A 16,654-nucleotide genomic window follows, 5' to 3' on the forward strand; every position below is an offset into this window, starting at 1 on the left:
GGATTATGGCTTGCATTTGTGACACTTGTAATTTGTCAAACGTTGCTGGTTCAGCTGAGACTACTGGATTGCTATTTCTAAACAAATAAATAAAATTATAAGGGAAGAAAATGCAGCCTTAGATTTGTGCTTTGTAAAAGAAAGAGACAAAGAAAAATCCTGACAGAATTTATTAATTGCCAACCCAACTTTCACAACTTAAACTGAAGAGAAAGAGGAGGGAAAGAGCACTGTCCTTATTGAAACTGAAAATATACAGTGGAACTGGGAGCCAGAGTTTGTACTGGAGTATGAATGATTGAGTGTTTCTATGAAAGTGATGTTCAAAATAGTCTTTCTATCCACATTCTCCCTCATATCCTCATGGCTCCCTCATGTAGGGAGCCACTGCCAGAGGAGAATAGGTGTGGCATCCCCTATGGCTTTTATTAGCAGATCCTTTTGATGGTCCAAAAGGCTGTGGAAGGGAAGCATGCTCCTCATCAGAGGGACTGAAAAACCCATCTCTAACACTTGTGTATATGATGTTTATTGCAGTGAGTGCTAAGAATAAAAAATCCAAAAGTCTACATGCTCTGAAAGGTTTATTGTCTTCTCCTATGATCTTTCAGGTAAGAAGTGTGCAGTTTCAATCTCTCTTGTCGTGACATGTACAGGAGCAGGTGTGCAAAACCCTGCCTCATCACCTGCCATCAGCAGCTGCAATCTCATGAAATAAAGAACTGACCTTATTTACTATGCCTCCAAGTTGTTTTTTAGACGTTTATGAGCTCACACACACATGCTCAAAAGCACTGACACATCCGCCCAGGGTTAGCAATGAGAAACGGACGCAGGGTTCCCTTTCCCACCCTTTAGAAGTGGATGCTGTTCAGGATCTTTCGCCTAGTATGTCATCTCACCCGTCCTAAGTCTTGTTTCCTTATCTGGTTCCAGTCCTGTTCTTCATCTTTATGTCAGCTAATCTTAAGATCAGATTGTTCATCCTTTTCCTTTGAATAAAATCACACACACAGAGATATTAATCTTACCTCTCCTTTTAAGCCTTCTGCTGTTTCATCTGCTGCTTTCGCACAAGCATTTCCATTCATAATTAGCTCATAGCAATCTTAATATCTTTGGTACAAATTTCAACGGAATCACACAACTGCAGTTTGAAAGCAGAATTTGTGTAGGCAAATGACCCACAATTAAACATAAAGTAAACAGAAAGTCATATAAAACCATACTTGGATTCAGATGGCTGTGAAAAGCTCTGAAGTCAATTCACAGCTGCAACAGAGAAAAAGCTCATAAAAATATGTCTTGTTTGAACCAGCGAGTGAAATGTCGCAATTGACCATGCACTCTCCTTCAGTTCTTAAGCAAAGCTTGACTATAAGAGGAAGCGCAATAAAAACTAACATTTTTTTTCAGAAGAACATCCTTTAAAAGATTCTTTCATGTCTTTAAAAGTCAAAACCAAGGCAATGAAATTAGAAACCTGTAAGTCCCAGTAAGAAATGCTGTGCTTTTTATCACTGCCATGCTTTTATCAGGAATGTTGGGGGCAGCGGGTAAACATGAATTTTCATGCTGTTCTCACTGTATGCACACAACATACTCAAAAGCCCTTTGGCCTTTAGTTATAAATTTACTTACTGCATCACCTCAAATGACACTCATTTGAGAGCAGCTCTGAGGACAAATGAAAACAACTCACTTATCATTTCCCTTGAAGTCCTTCTCTGGATTTTCAAAGCTGAGGTTGTACTTAAGCTTGAAACTGTACACCACAAGAGAAACATATTTATGTACTCAAAAAGCCAGCATTTTTAAAACAAAAAGTACAATAATCACTCCCTGTGAAAAAAAAAATAAATAAATTAAAAAAATCCATCAAGAAAAACCTCATTCATATCTTCCTGGATGTTTTCTCTCCCAACTATAGGTTAGCCCTTCAGAGAGCAGATCACCTTACAGCTAAAGCAGCACATTGGGAATGGGTTGATTTCAGTTTCCAGCACTGACAGATTTCCAGCCTTCCCTGGCAATGGATTTACCTTCCCTCTAGGTGCTGCAGTCCTTCCCTAGGTGCCCCAGATGTCCATGTTTTCCCACCTAGCAGGGCAGGGTTGAGGAGATGGCTGATGCCAGACTGCCCCCATTAGCTCCCCCATGAACCCTGCTTGTGGACAGACATCAGCAGGCCCCATCCCAGGGCTGCTGCATGGTTCTGCCTGCACAATGGGTAGAAGACAGATAAATCTGGCAGTTTATCTGGGTTGTAATGGCATGGACTTTGTCACAAATGTGATCTGTGACAATCCCCAAAATAGATGAAGGATTGGCAAGATACAGGGACTGATGCTGGATTCGTTGGAAGGAAAGTGAATTTATGTATATAAAGTTCACAGTGTTTCAAGGCTGAGAGCTGGAGAGAGATACCTGATCTGTGTGAGGTTTTGTTGATGTTGTTATATATTTTTAGTTGTGTGTTTTTTTTTTTTTTTACTGAAAAAGAAGAAGCAAGAAATACAGATCAGCTGCTCACAAAATCTCTGTTATTTCCTACCAGAATCTTGTTCTTAGCCCCAGCTAACCTGTTATTATACCCTGCCCTGCAACTGTTCTTAGCAGCAAGTAGCAGAGCTGAGCAGCAGCAGTGCAATGGGCACCTCTGTGGTGAACACCTGCATGAGATGACCTGGTCTAGCATTGCCCTCCAGAGCTACATAAGCTGCCTAAGGCAAAAGCAGCATAGGTTGAGGTGCAAGGAGCACTAAGTCTGGCTCCTTGGCTCCTTGGTTCCTGCCTGCTGCAGGGAAGAGCTCCATGCTGGTCTCCCCTATACCTTGGTTTCATGTGGAAGTGTCTGAGCTGGTGCTATTTGTCTCATGTTTCCTTTCCCTCTGTTGAGGCATGAGAATTGCAGCCATTTCCTTACATGAGAGAGGCACTTTGTGCTTTCTAACCACTGCTGTTGTCCCACTGAAGTCACATTGAGGCACATGGTGAAGGCAGACAAGGGAGACTAGGAAAGATCAGTACAGACAGTTCTGGCTCAGAACTTCCTTCATTGTGCAAACACCTTCACTGGAAAGCATTGAAGACATCACTCTTGCCTGACGTTAATCATGTTTACACACAAAAAAATCAAAGGTAAATAGACCAAGAGAGTAAATTAACCTCTCTTGCACAGCTAAATTCTTCTAATTGATGTTCGCATCATGTGGAATTTTGCAATTTGCAGGACAGATGAGCATAAAGAGAATGCTCTTGGAAAATATTTCTGTAATATGATGGAAGCATTCTCTCTAGCTTAGTACATGATTTCCAGGCTGAAAAGTACTTTGAGTTAAGAAGATTAATAAAAAGACAAAGCATGAATGGTTTTAAATGTTCTTCATTACAGATTAATTCAATTTTGAAAAATAGGTACCCTCATTATGTCATGTAGTGCCTATCAATTACATAGTATGAAGAAAGCACATTATGAAATATTTATGTCTTATAACTAATGAATCCAAATATTAGGCATATGTTATCACAGCATTTCTGCTAATTAGCAATATGTTGGTCTGTTTTGACTCTTTCACTGATATAAGAGCTGACATCTGAGCTTGAGGACTCATGTAATCAAAAATGCCAACTATTTTATCTCCCTATTGTGTTAGGGCAACATTTCTGGTCTTGCTTGAAATCATGCTCCCAGATCAGTTCAAAGAGATCAAGATGAAAGAAAGAACAGCTGGACCAGTAAGATGTGGTTCATCATACTTCACTCACATTAGAGGAGAATATCAGTAAATAAAGGTTTTATATTCTTTTTCTAACAAATTATTCTTTGGAAAACCATGAATCTCCATCATCATAAAATGATGCTTTAAAATGTTACATTTAGAGTTTCATGATTAAAGCTGGTTTAAAATAGAAGATCAAAGACAAAATGTGTGTAAATATATTGAAACATTCTTGGTTAGCTCTTAATATAAGAAATTGCTGGTAGTATCCTAATGCTAGGGTCAAGTATGGAGCTCAGTGAGACTGAGGTGTGCTTGTGCTTTGTTTTGAACTAGGCTATTTTTTTTCTCCTATAAAGTGCCAGACATAAAGAGACGTGTTACAAAAAAAGAAAGAAAACAAGGAGAGAGAGAGAGGAGAGGGGAAAAAAGAGATACAGAAAGGGAAAGGGAAAAGGAGCCCCGAAAGGGAAAGGAAAGGGAAAAGGGACAGGGAAAGGGAAAGGGGAAAGGGAAAAGGGAAAGGGAGGGAAAGGGAAGGAAAGGAAGGGGAAAGGGAAATGGGATAGGAAAGGAAAGGGATGGGAAGAAAAAAGAACGAAAAGGAATGGGGAAAGGGAAAGGGAAGGGAAAGGGAAGGGAAAGGGGAAAGGGAAGGAAAGGGAAAGGGAAAGGGGAAAGGGAAAAGGAAGGGGGAATAGGGGAAGGAAAGGGAAAAGGAAGGGGAGGGGACAGGGCAAGAAGGAAGAGGAGAGGAAGAGAAGAGACAGAGAGAGGAAGAGAAGAGGAAGAGGATTAAGAGGACAAGAAAGAAGAAGATGGAAGAGGAAGAGGAAGAAGAGAAGAGAAAAGAGAAAGAGAAGAGAAAGAGAAAGCCGAAGAGAAAGAGAAAGAGAAAGAGGAAAGAAGAAAGAGAAACCGAGAAAGAGAAAGAGAAAGAGAAAGAAAAGAGAGAAGACAGGAAGAGAGGAAGAGAAAGAGGAAGAGGAAAAGAGAGAAAGAGAAAGAAGGAAGGAAGGGAGAAAAGAGGGAAGGAAAGAAAGGGGGAAGAGGAAGGCGAGGAGAGGAAAGGAGGAAGGGAGAGCAGGAGTGAAGAAGGGAAGGAAGGGAAGGAGAGAAGAAAAGGAAGGAGGGAAGGAAGGTCCCTCTAAGATGTGGTTTCCTGTGGTTGAGGAAGTCCACCAGCCTTTATGCTCACTTGTGACTTTGTCTTCAGGAGGATATAAAAATACACACAAGAAACCTTGTCATGCTCGTACGTGAAGAGTTTGTGATGTAGAGACAAGTCTTCCAGTTGGGAGCTGAAGCAATGAGAAGAGGCTCCTGATTCAGTGCACCCAGGAAGCCACAGAGACCCCTGTCCTCCCCACACAGACCACAGCATTTACTCAGTCATCCAACATCTTATGAGAAATAAAAAAAGAATATTTTTCATCCTAGGTCATATCTGTTTTTTTTCCACTAACTCATTAAAGCACTGTCATTTTTCACTTAAACACTCATGATGGGAATTCACTGACCAGAACTTTCACTTCCTCTTTTATTACCACTGCTTCTGCTCATGCTGAAATAAGTTGCTTGAGGGCATCCGGTGCAAATTATTTTACAATGATTATCTTCCTAAAGTTTCTACAATTGTGCTGTTTCTTAGGAAACCAGGACATCACGTGCTATGCATGGCAGATGTACCTAACATGCTCCCCTCACTTTCCTTATTGTTGTTTTTCTCTCCACACAGCATTATGAAGAATTTTAGGCACTATACTGAAGTTTTATCCCCAGTCTTAATTCTCTATGTAATAAGATATATCTTTCTATATTGCTCATTGACCCTGAAGTATTGTATTATCTGAGCACCTCAGAGAGGTCTGCCTAATTAATTATTTTCTCCGAAATCCACCTTTAAGAACAAAGGAGATGAAACCTGAAAATGTTCAGCATGCTCAGATGGGACACATGGAGAGATTAGATGGGGAGATCATTCCTTATTTGTAAAGCCACAAATGCCACATGGGTGTGAGGAGATAAACTAATCTTCAGGCTCAGTTTTGTTCTGATATTTCTTCTGACATGACTAACAAAGACACCCACCTGGCAGTACCTTTGCAATATGAACCACCCTTTCTCAACTACTGGCATAGCATTGTCAACTCCTTTTAAATTACTATTAGGTGGTAATATTTTGTAGTTGCCCTGAAATAAAGTGAAACCTTGAATTAGTAACACGTAGGTCTCTGCTAAGACCTGGCGAAACAAACAAAAAATACTATAAACAACAACATCATTAAAAAAACTATGTCCAATATAGGTGCACTGCTTTCAGCTATTTGTCTGCCTACCACTACAATCAATGAGTTGTCTTTTGCTCAGTATATCAATGGAGATAATTTGTCCAGTGAGATGTTGACATTTCCATATGATCCCCGAGCTCCAAAAACTAGTTTTTCCTTTTCTACTAAATGATCAGTTCTGCTTAAATGGAAACACTTGCATTGTTGGTGCACTCCGGCAGATGGATTTAACTTTTGTGTTGTTCAGTTTAGATAATGAGCTGCTTGGGTAGTAAATTTATAAAGGAATGAGAATCTGTCATCAAGTTACACTAAGCTTCTCTCAGTGATCTCTGTGAGGCAGAGGAGTGAGTGCTAGTGGCAAATCTTATCGTGCTGAAAGAGTGAGTCAAGCTGGGATTCTTCATGGTGCTTTGGATCTCCTCATCTCCAATGTGATGCATTTAAAATACACCTTCTCTGCAGAACTGCCATAATGGACGTTAAGAAAAGGAAATGAACAAAGTCAGAGCTCTGTGCTCCTTCTCTCAACTTCTATTTAATTTATTAAAGTTATTAACTGATAAGCTTCAAATCTATCAGTTAAGAATATCTATAATCATATACTGGAACTCAGGGCTCTTGAGGCCATGAACTCCATTGTCATGGTGAACTAGACTGTTAGAGATACATGACTAACGCCCTGCTTGTATCTTCAGAAAAAAGAAAAGCACAATATTGTTTGAGAATTAGGAGTATATATAGAAAAACAAATGAATCCCTTCATTTTGTTTATTATTAACTGTATATAATTCTTTATTGCCCTGACCTCCCTCACAGTACTTGGAATACTGGAGACAGTAGGACTCCAGAAGGACTGAAATCCACATGAATCTCCAAGCATTTTACTGAGCTCGATCCTAGGCATTTTCTTGCCAATATCATTAATTATCTTTTTATTACTTTAGTGGCTTGTGTTACACTTGGAAGCCTTCCTTTGCTCCCATGGAAACACTGTCACATTCCACATTTAGGAAATACTATGGTGGACATTTAATAATGCCTCATTCTTTTCTGGAGAGAATTACATGAACTAAGTGCGTGGCAGATTGGTCTGATGATTGGATTACCGCCTTTTTCTGATCTCAGCAATTGATAGAGTAGTTTCTTATGACTGGCACCTTCAGTATTTCAGAGGATGCATTTGTCCATGGCTACTCCAGTCTGCATAGGTTTACTTCATAACACAGCCCACTTTACAGCGTGCCAAGAGAAAACACTTGCAATCCAGTTAATTACTACTTGCCACTACCTTGCACAATTGGTATTCCTGTTAGAAAATCATTTGAGCTGCCAGTAGGACAGATTTTCCTTTTGGTAAAGAACGTTACAAAGTTAAATATCTCCTAATCCTTCCGGTTCTTTATCTGCTGTCCTTTGCTTCCACAATATCTCCAACAGAAAGTTTTCTAAAATAGTACAAAGTCTGTTGTCTTTTAGATTGGAGACTGAGACAGCTCCTAGGACATTTAGTCTGTCTTTATCACCTCTTTCACCTCCCTGAAAACTCTATGGCTGCCCACATTTCCCATGGGACATCTCCACATTGTCATGGCCAAGACCCTGCAAGTCATATGTTGAATAATGAACTTGAAGAACTCTTTGGACAGTACTTCATATGTATTTTTTATACAGAACCTGGCAGCCAGCACCTCATCAAAGAGATGTTAGAGTGGAAATGAACTTCATGTAGTTACAGGACCCGGACATAAGAGGCTCCTTCACTAAATACATTACAAATATCCCACAATTTCACAATGAAAAGCATCTTGATGCTTTCAAGTGAGCTTTATGCTGAAGTATTTTTGTTTGCTCACACATCAGTTTCTCTCTCACACAGTATTCACAGTATCCACAATATCCACTTTCCTTCTTCCAAGAGGAAAATGAACATGGAATAGAAACCCCATTCTGCCGCTACTCCTGAGCTTCTTATCTTCACTCCTTCTGCTGCCATCAGTATGAGGGACAGGAGAGGCTGTGGCAGGATCAGTCACAGCGGCAGTGGTAGAAGAGGCCAGGGTAGCCTCTGTGCCAGCTTCTGGTTACCTCTTCTGCACCTTCAAGAATGGGCCTCATGTTCTGGAGAACTAACTGGTTCGTAACACCAGTTTTGTCATGTTTTGCTTCAAACATGTAGAAGCCAGTGGGCCACATATAGTCTGTATTTCCAGAAATTCTTGAAAATGTATACCAAGTTTGTGTGTAGCACTTTTTATCCATTACCCTCAACCATAGATGGATAACTCAGGCACCAGTAAATTAATTTGATCAGTCCTGGGTAAGGTGCCACCATCATGTGGAGGTACAACCCAGTGTCCTGCCAGCGCTTGCACCTTTGTAAAGGGAATAGACAGTGGTAAGCAGTCATCAGTTGCTCTCCTTCTGCCAGCTCTCCTAAAGAGGAGGGAGAGAGGCTGACACAAAATGGACCAGAAATGGCAAGATGACTTCATCAGTAAAACAGTCCACATGATGTCATTGTTCAGGTTACATATGCCCTAGGCTTGTTCTATAGCTGTTTGGGTTTTTTTGTTTGTTTATTTGTTAGATTTTTTCTTCTCAAACTTCAACTGAAAATTCCTTGGTTCAAAGGCCACAGTTCAATGTATTTGTGTAGCACTGTGCATGTAATAAATAATAATAAAAATCTATAACTAAGAGAGTAAGTTGTGCCTACAGCAGTATAAATCTCAGCTATTATACAGTAGTGGGCAAATAAATAAAAAAAAATCTTGGTCTTGAAATGATGTTTATGTCAAGTGGGACAACAAAGAAGAAACACAGTCTAGTAGGTCATTAAGAAGCCGAAATGAAATTTTAATGTGTGAATCCTCTTCCTTCAGCTTTGACTGGGCAGCACTGCTTGATCCACAGCACAAGTAAACCTCATTAATCTGGTTAAGATTCATGAGCCTACCATATTTGTCCTGGAACATAAGATGTTAGAGTCCTAAATGTATAAAATACTGCCGTGCAAGGAGGAGTGTGATGTCAGTAGCACTTAATTCTACTGGAACACAATCAATTCAACAATGAACAGCCATGAAATGGTAGTCTTTATTTCTGATATCAGAAAGTATTACTTCCTAATTCCTGCTTATGCAATTGTTAATAGTGTTAGTACTTTATAGAAGTCCTCAATGAAACACAACTGTTCCAAACTGGTCCTGGGAATCACTGGATTTGCCATGAAATGAAAGGGAAGGTAAACTTGCATTTGGTTTCTCAGTAAAAAGAAAATCCGAGGCAAGAAATTTGAAGATGACCTTCCACTGATCCTGACTAATTTTCTTGAAAGCTTGGAGCCTGAAAACTCCTTTGCTTGCACAGCACTGAGAACATCCCTTCCCTTCTCAAAACACAAACAAACAAACAAAAGAAAAAGAAAAGAAAAAGAGAAAAAAGAAAGGGAAAGACTCCTCTCTGTACAGGTGAGAAGAGAGCTTTGTGCTCCAGGTGTCTCCTCACAGCCTTCAGAAGTGTAGAAACCCAATGGACTGTGTCAGGAATTCAGCTAAAAATGTCCGTATGAAAACCTAAAGCTAATTAGCATGTAAACTATCACTCCAAGCAAGTTAATACTAAGACACAACAAGCAAAGCAGTAGTACAGTGTTAATGCATCAGTTCAGTACTATTCCAGTGCTATGTGCAGGACCAGGAGAGGCAGACCCATGCTGGCTGGCTCTGACGATGCTTGGCGGAGACCAGATATTATTGCCGTTCCCTGGCTTCTTACATACCAGCAAATACCACTCTGTGTGATTTACATCACTTTTGGTAATTTCTTGCCTTTTTCAAGACTAGCTGGACCTGCTCTTGTGTGAGGGTTCACTACCAGAGCCAGCCAGGACTATTCCCTGTGGAGCCTTCCCTGGACCTTGAAACCCATTCATTTATGCCCTGTAATTCCTCTATTTGAATAGTGAGTTCACTCCCAAAGAAAAAAACAAGACACCATGTAGTAACAAGAACTAAAGTTCCAAACAAGTGCTGTAGCATGCTAGCTTCCGTCTGCCCCCTGGTCTTCTAACGTCTTGCACAGCAGAGACTGTATGGCTGAAGCTCACACCAGCACTCTTTAGAAGAGGATGATAAATTTAATTAGTACTTTCTGTAGAGGAAGAACTGAGGTTGGGACAACTGTGGGAGTTTACCTGTATAGTAACTACACAGCTCAGCTTTAAGATCTAGGTTCACTTCCCAAGGCTGCATCACCAGGACCTGCCCTGGGATGACAACCAGTGTGTAGCTTCTGTCCTCTCTGTTTCCTAGCTTCCTCCTGGTTTCCTAGCTGGAAAAGAGCACATGTGCACTTCAATGAGGTCTTTCAATAGGAACAATAGGAAATTGCTGAAGACAAAACCTTTGCAGGACTGAGTCCACATGAACTTGTGTCTTTCTGAAGACTTTGGTCTTTATGTGGTAATGCAAAAAAAAAAAAACAAAAAACCAAACAAACAAAAACAAAAGCAAATAAAAAACCCCAAACTTTTCCATTTGCCTGTAATTTGTAAAAGAAATGAATTTTAAAAAGCTTTTTGGAGCACTTACCTTTCTTGTTTAGAAGAACAGCATCTTTTCTATCTTTTCTATCATCACACATGCTCCACATTTGACATCCAACTACTGAAATTCAGCATCTCCAGGAACACCAGAGTGTAAGCTCACTTGTTCAATATGGGTTTTCATAAGAGCTTAATGTTCTCTTCCCTGAAATTATAACAAGAATATCAAAAGTACAAGAAGATGAAAGAGTGATATTTTGTGCATTAACCATACTAATGGGCTGTGTGTTCTTTCTTTGGATGTGTCCTTCCTGCCTGACATGTAACAGAACAAGTAATTTAGATTTTCCTCCTCCTTAAAATCATGGAAATAGCCTATCAGAGTTCATGAGTAAATGTTACATTTTGTAAGATACGTGGAGTATCACCAAATATGTTTCAGGTCATGCAAATCTAATCAAGTGAAGGAAACAAAATACTTGTCATCAAATGTATGCAAGTTTATTAGAGCACGTTGCCATATTTGAAAGGTGTCATGGTTTCAAATACAAGCTTCTTGTATCCTTCTGTTCTCAGTGTGCCCTCATGAGAACCCAAAGCAGCTGTTAAGAAAAGAAATAAAAGCATCTGTACTGATGAACAGTTAAAAAAACCTTCCAAGGTTACAATGATGTGAAAACAAACAAAAGAACAAACCAACAAAGAAGTTGATATTTACAAAAACTCCTGGAATTCAAACAATCCAAATTTGTTTTATTGATTTAATTACAGCAATTGTAGAACACTCATGGAGTACGCTCACATCGACATGCCCCGAGTACAAGCACAGGCTTTGTAACTTACTTGGATCTACTAGTCATTACCCAGCCTAGCTTAATAGTCAATATTACTGTATGTTTGTTTTCTCAGTCTTCTCTGCTTGAATAAAAAGTGTAATACAAAAACATCTCCAATCAGCAAACATGAAAATCTTGTTATTAGAGCTAATTGTTTTATATTTTCTGCACAGACCATATGTAACACAAATATAAAACCAGGCAAAGAATGTTATACTTAACTTGAGACATCTGTAGTTCCAGTAATTGTGAATAACCCACTTGTGAAGTATAGGCAGTACATATAATGTGCACAAATACACACACAGCGCCATTGCATGCATTTTTTTGGAGGGACTGAAATGGAACCTCTTTGTCATATACCCTCACCCAAAGCTGGTGAGAGTTGCAGCCATATCTGTGTCCTAATGGTGACCAAAAAGGCAGCCCAACAAGTATGAGCCACTCCATCACATTGGCCTTTGGGTTCTGGTGTTTTAGTCACCACCAAGAACAAATCAGAACAGACTGTTCCCCTGGAGTGCAGAAAATACCAAGAAAAAGATAGAGAAAAGGGATACAATTTTCTTTGGTGACAACAAAACCTCACTAATTTGTTATGTAATTTCTTATTTTTGAGGAATATTCTTCCTTTTTCACTGCCCAGTGATATAACTGGGAGATTGTGGAGTGGATGATGGGTTGAATATGATCTTATCTGTCATCCAGTTCTACTAATTTCTGCTACCAGTACTGAGAGATGCATGGGACCAGCATCATCCTCTCTGAAAGCTACCATTGCGGCCCCATTATTTTTTTCTCCTCAAGCAATTAGGAAAACAATCTTGATTGCCTGGGTTTGGTGAGGAAAAAAGGAATGTGTTTTGAGATTCCTCCCTGCCAGCAGAAGTGCACACATCAATGCAGACAGATGGAACCACATCAGAAGTCCCATGTGGTGCCAGGGGAACAACTGGATGTCGGAATCCCCACAACTGAGGAAAGTGGAGCAGATGAGAGGAATAGAGCATCACACAGATACTGGCTGAACACCACCAGGTCTCTTTTTTGTTTCACTGCTGTAAATGCAGGACACATAAATGAGGTCTTCAGGATTTTGGTAACACAGCAAAAGCTACTCAGGGATCTTCAAACCAGGTACAGCACACTCGCCACAGAACAGGACTAATTAGAAGCAGTAGGAACTACTTTTGGCTTGGCATGCACAGCAGTGGAAACAAGCTCACCTTGAGTGCTTGACAATGAGTTAATGTAGTGTGGTGACTTTATTGTAGCTTACTGCCATTTTCACAGCCCATGCTGCCATCATCTGCCACAAATAAGTAACACTGGCAATTTTTACATATATTCCCAGCAAGCTGAATTCCCACAACTGTGTCTTGGAATGTACTGATACTGCCATCATTACCAAGTTCTGGGAGTTGTGATGAGTTCTCTTCACATACCTGTTTGCAATACTGCTGAGCTAATTAGAACATACCATACCAACTCCCTGTCCCTCAGACTCAGATGCCATTGCCTGCCTTACATGAACTTGGATGCTAAGTGGTGTTCTGGATCTCATTTTAATTCTGAGAGATGATAGTGCCAAGCAATGGGGATTGCATCCTTTTGTCTACAACATCCTCAGTGTTCACTTTTAAGGGAAAGTGTTGGGAACTGAATTCACTGTGGTATCATGGTGGTCATGCATTGGCAGTTGGACTTAAAGGTCTTTTCCAACCTCAATGATTCTATGATACTGATATATCACAGTATTTCTTTAAATTAGTTACAGAAATTAAACATGGGTGCAACAAAACAAACAAAAATGCTGTGTAACCTCCATCAACATGGAGAGGAGATGTCACCCTAAAATTCAAACACCTCAGTCCACACACATACATGGACAGAAGCAAGGATTTGCCTTCTCAAGGCCTGTTACATTTTGCCATTAAATTGTCCTAGTCTGGTCAGTGAGGACTTTCTTCCAACTCCTACCTGGTGGTGTTTCAGACCAAATTGTGATCCTGCTTTCCGTGAGTGAGAAGTTTAAAATGCTAGAGAGCAAGGTGACCCCAGTGTAGGCCAACTCTGCCATTTGTACTGCTTGGCATGAGCAAGTAGCACATGTATTACTTCAGAAACAAAAAAATAAAATGAAGATTAAATTCTATTTAGAAAAATAATTGCTTTATTATTGTCACGCCTTCCTGATCAGTTGCCCAAACCCCAGATACCTTTCACACAACAACCTACAGGCTGCAGAATAGCTCACCGAGCAAGGCAACACATGTCAGCCTGTGGCTGTCCTAGTCCCTCCTTGCTGCTAAGGCCAGTGCCCATGCCCAGCCCTAATTGCTCAGGCCCACCTACCCAGGCTTCAGGTGGGCATGGGAATGAAATTGGTGGACTTAGAGTGGGGAGACTCCCTCCAGGTGTTCAGGCTGTGCGTCGGGCTCCGGTTGTTGGTGAAAGAAGTCTGTCTCCTGCTGTTGCTGTTTGAATCCTCCTTGCTCAGCGTCTGCTTTATCTTTTGGCAGCAAGGGAAGCTCTGCACGCAGTCCTGTAGGAGGTGCCCGCTGAAGAACATGTAGATCCAGGGGTTGCAGCAGCTGTTCAGGCTGGCCAGGAGGGCAGTGACGGTGGTTGCAGTGTTTTCAGAGTCTGTGGGGGGAAAGAAAGAGGTTTGGCCATCACTGGAACATTCTCAGACTTGAGTCAACTGCTTTCTTAACTCTTTGATATTTGCTGAATAAACCCTCTCCTACAAGATATTGACTTGAGCAGCAGCACTTGAAACTAATAATGAGGGCATAATAAGGAAAAGTTCTTACTTACGTACAGCCCCTGCTGAAGTCTATAGGAATCTGTCTGAACAGACTGCAGGAACCTGACACAAGTACAGAGCAATCCAGTACAGCCCGCAGGCACAGGATAATGCTTCAGCCCACTTCCACCGATGATTAGCCGCATATTGATAAGTTTGGACTTAATACTGAACAGTTTTTACTCTGATTTTGGCTTTAAAAATTGGCTACCTTAGGAAAATGGCACAGTCCCCACTGATTTCCCACTGCTTTCAATTATACCAGATTTTCCCGTGCACTTTTGCATGCTGGAAATTGTTAAGTGGTCAGTAAACAGCAGCTTCTGAGTCAAATTCCTGTTTCAGAGATAGAACAGATTTTACTGAAGGAACAAATGGAATTGAGCACCGTATCACCAGTTACGGCCTTCTGCATCCACTCCTCACTTAAACTACCAAGCACTGTACATACGGTCTAATCAGTTCCTCCCTCTGTAAAGACCCCTTTGTGTGACTTTGGAAGTTGAATAAGAGGCACACAAAAACCAAACAACAACAAAACCAACACAAGCCTCTATTTCACTGCATGACCCCACATCCCTGGTGTGACTTGAGTCCCACTTTAGTGGCAATCAGTGCCCTCACTACAGCAAGTGACAATTTGGAGATATTAAATAAAGAGAAATTATGACTTCCAACATTTTGATTTGCATCTTTCTCATCGTGAGGAAATAGGCTTTGTGCTCCTGGGCTGCCGGTCACTCCCCAACTACCAGTTTTAAACTCAGTAATTATTTCCAGCTGGAATTAACAGAGGGATGTCCAGCTCCAAACCTCGGAATTCCGTGTTTCTCGGGCACTGGGGGGGGGCTGGCAGAGATGCTCAGTGCTGAGCACGCCGGGGAAGGGCTCAGGATGTGCTCAGCCACATTATTAGACAGCAGAGAATGCACACCGTGAGGGAGCTGCCTGGGAGCGGGCGTAGAGCGTTGCTCGCTCACACTGGCACTCGCGACGGCGTGTACATCGCAACACCCACATCACACCCTCCTGCAGCCTCCACCCGGCTGCACAGCACCCTCCGGGAGCCCCTCGGGCCCCGAACGCCTCTGCAGAGCGGCGCCGGAGGAGATGCCGCGATCCTTCCCGAACCCCGATGGCTGCTGAGCCGCGATTCCCGGCGGCACCTACCGACCCAGGGGAAGTGCTGGTCCCAGACGGACCACATCTGGATGGTGAAGAAGGGCGCCCAGCAGACGACGTAGGCCGAGACGATGACGAAGGTCATCTTGACGGTGCGGATCTTGGCCCGGGAGATGGTTTTGACGCCGCTGACGCAGGGGGCGAGGAGCAGCCCCCGTCGGGGGCCGCCGCCTGCCGCCTCCCCGGGGCGAGCCCGGCCGCGGGCGCTGCGCCAGATGCGGAAGCAGATGAAGCCGTAGCAGGTGGCGAGGATGAGCACGGGAGCCACGAAGATGCCGCCGGTGATCCAGGTGATGTAGGCGCGGGGTCCCCAGGGCATGATGAAGTGCGCCCAGCAGTCGTAGACCCTCGAGCCGCGCTCCACCTCGCTGAGGCTGAAGATGAAGTACTGCGGGGTGCTGAGCAGCAGGCTGAGCGCCCAGGCGGCCGCGATCATCGCGTACGAGCGCTTGGTGGGCTGCTGCAGCGTCTTCAGCGGGTGACACACGGCGATGTAGCGGTCGGCCGTCATGGCCACCAACATGTACGCCGAGGCGAACATGCCGAACACCTGCAGGTGCTTGACGACGCGGCAGAGCCCGTCGGGGCCGTGGAAGCGGTGCGTGACCTCCCAGCAGAGCTGAGGCAGCACCTGGAAGAAGGCGACCACCAGGTCGGCGAGGCTGAGGTGCCGGATGAAGAGGTGCATGCGGGACGCCTTGCGCGGGGTGCGCCGCAGCGCCAGCAGCACGCTGCCGTTCCCCAGCACCGCCACCGCGAAGGTGACGGCCAGCACGGCGATCTCCAGCTTGGCCAGCTCCTCGTCCCGCCCGAACGGGTCCCAGTCGCCCGCGCTGCCGTTGGGCGCCCGCGTCCAAGCCTCGGGGCTGGGGCTGCTGCCGCCGCCGCCCTCCGCGACCCCCCGCCAGCGGCTGCCGTTCCCGGGGGGCCCCGCCGCCCGCGGGCTCCCGCCGCCGCCTCCGAGCCGCATGGACGGCACCGCGCGGCGGGGCTCTGCTCGCCCGCTGCCCGCCGCGCTCCGCCGGCTCCGCGCCCGCCGCCTTTATCCCCGCGGCGGGGGGCGAGGCTGGGGGGAGCTCCCGTGCCAGTGGCTGCCCGCTGCCTGACGCAGCCCTCCGCCACGCCTCGACTCGTCCCCGGGGCCGACAAAGGGTTGTCGGCTCGGACCTCCGGACGGGACGGCGGCCCTTCGGCGGCCTATGATGTTACTTCGGACGATGCGAACTTATCCTCTGGAATTAAGGAACCTGCCGTAGTAGATAGGT

At 43.5% G+C, this 16,654-nt stretch overlaps 1 protein-coding gene across 1 annotated transcript; it reads right to left on the reverse strand.

Moving 5' to 3' along the window:
• Nucleotides 1-11,041: 11,041 nt before the first annotated feature.
• Nucleotides 11,042-16,392, reverse strand: AVPR1A (arginine vasopressin receptor 1A). Its single transcript, XM_015855398.2, has 2 exons — nt 15,378-16,392; nt 11,042-14,044 (listed from the first exon to the last, which is right to left on the reverse strand). Exons 1-2 carry the CDS (start codon nt 16,357-16,359, stop codon nt 13,761-13,763), a joined length of 1,266 nt encoding a protein of 421 aa, XP_015710884.1. The 5' UTR covers nt 16,360-16,392; the 3' UTR covers nt 11,042-13,760.
• Between the last annotated feature and the right edge of the window lie 262 nt (nt 16,393-16,654).

Source organism: Coturnix japonica, chromosome 1, assembly GCF_001577835.2.
Source record: "Coturnix japonica isolate 7356 chromosome 1, Coturnix japonica 2.1, whole genome shotgun sequence".
Taxonomy (NCBI): Eukaryota; Metazoa; Chordata; class Aves; order Galliformes; family Phasianidae; genus Coturnix; species Coturnix japonica.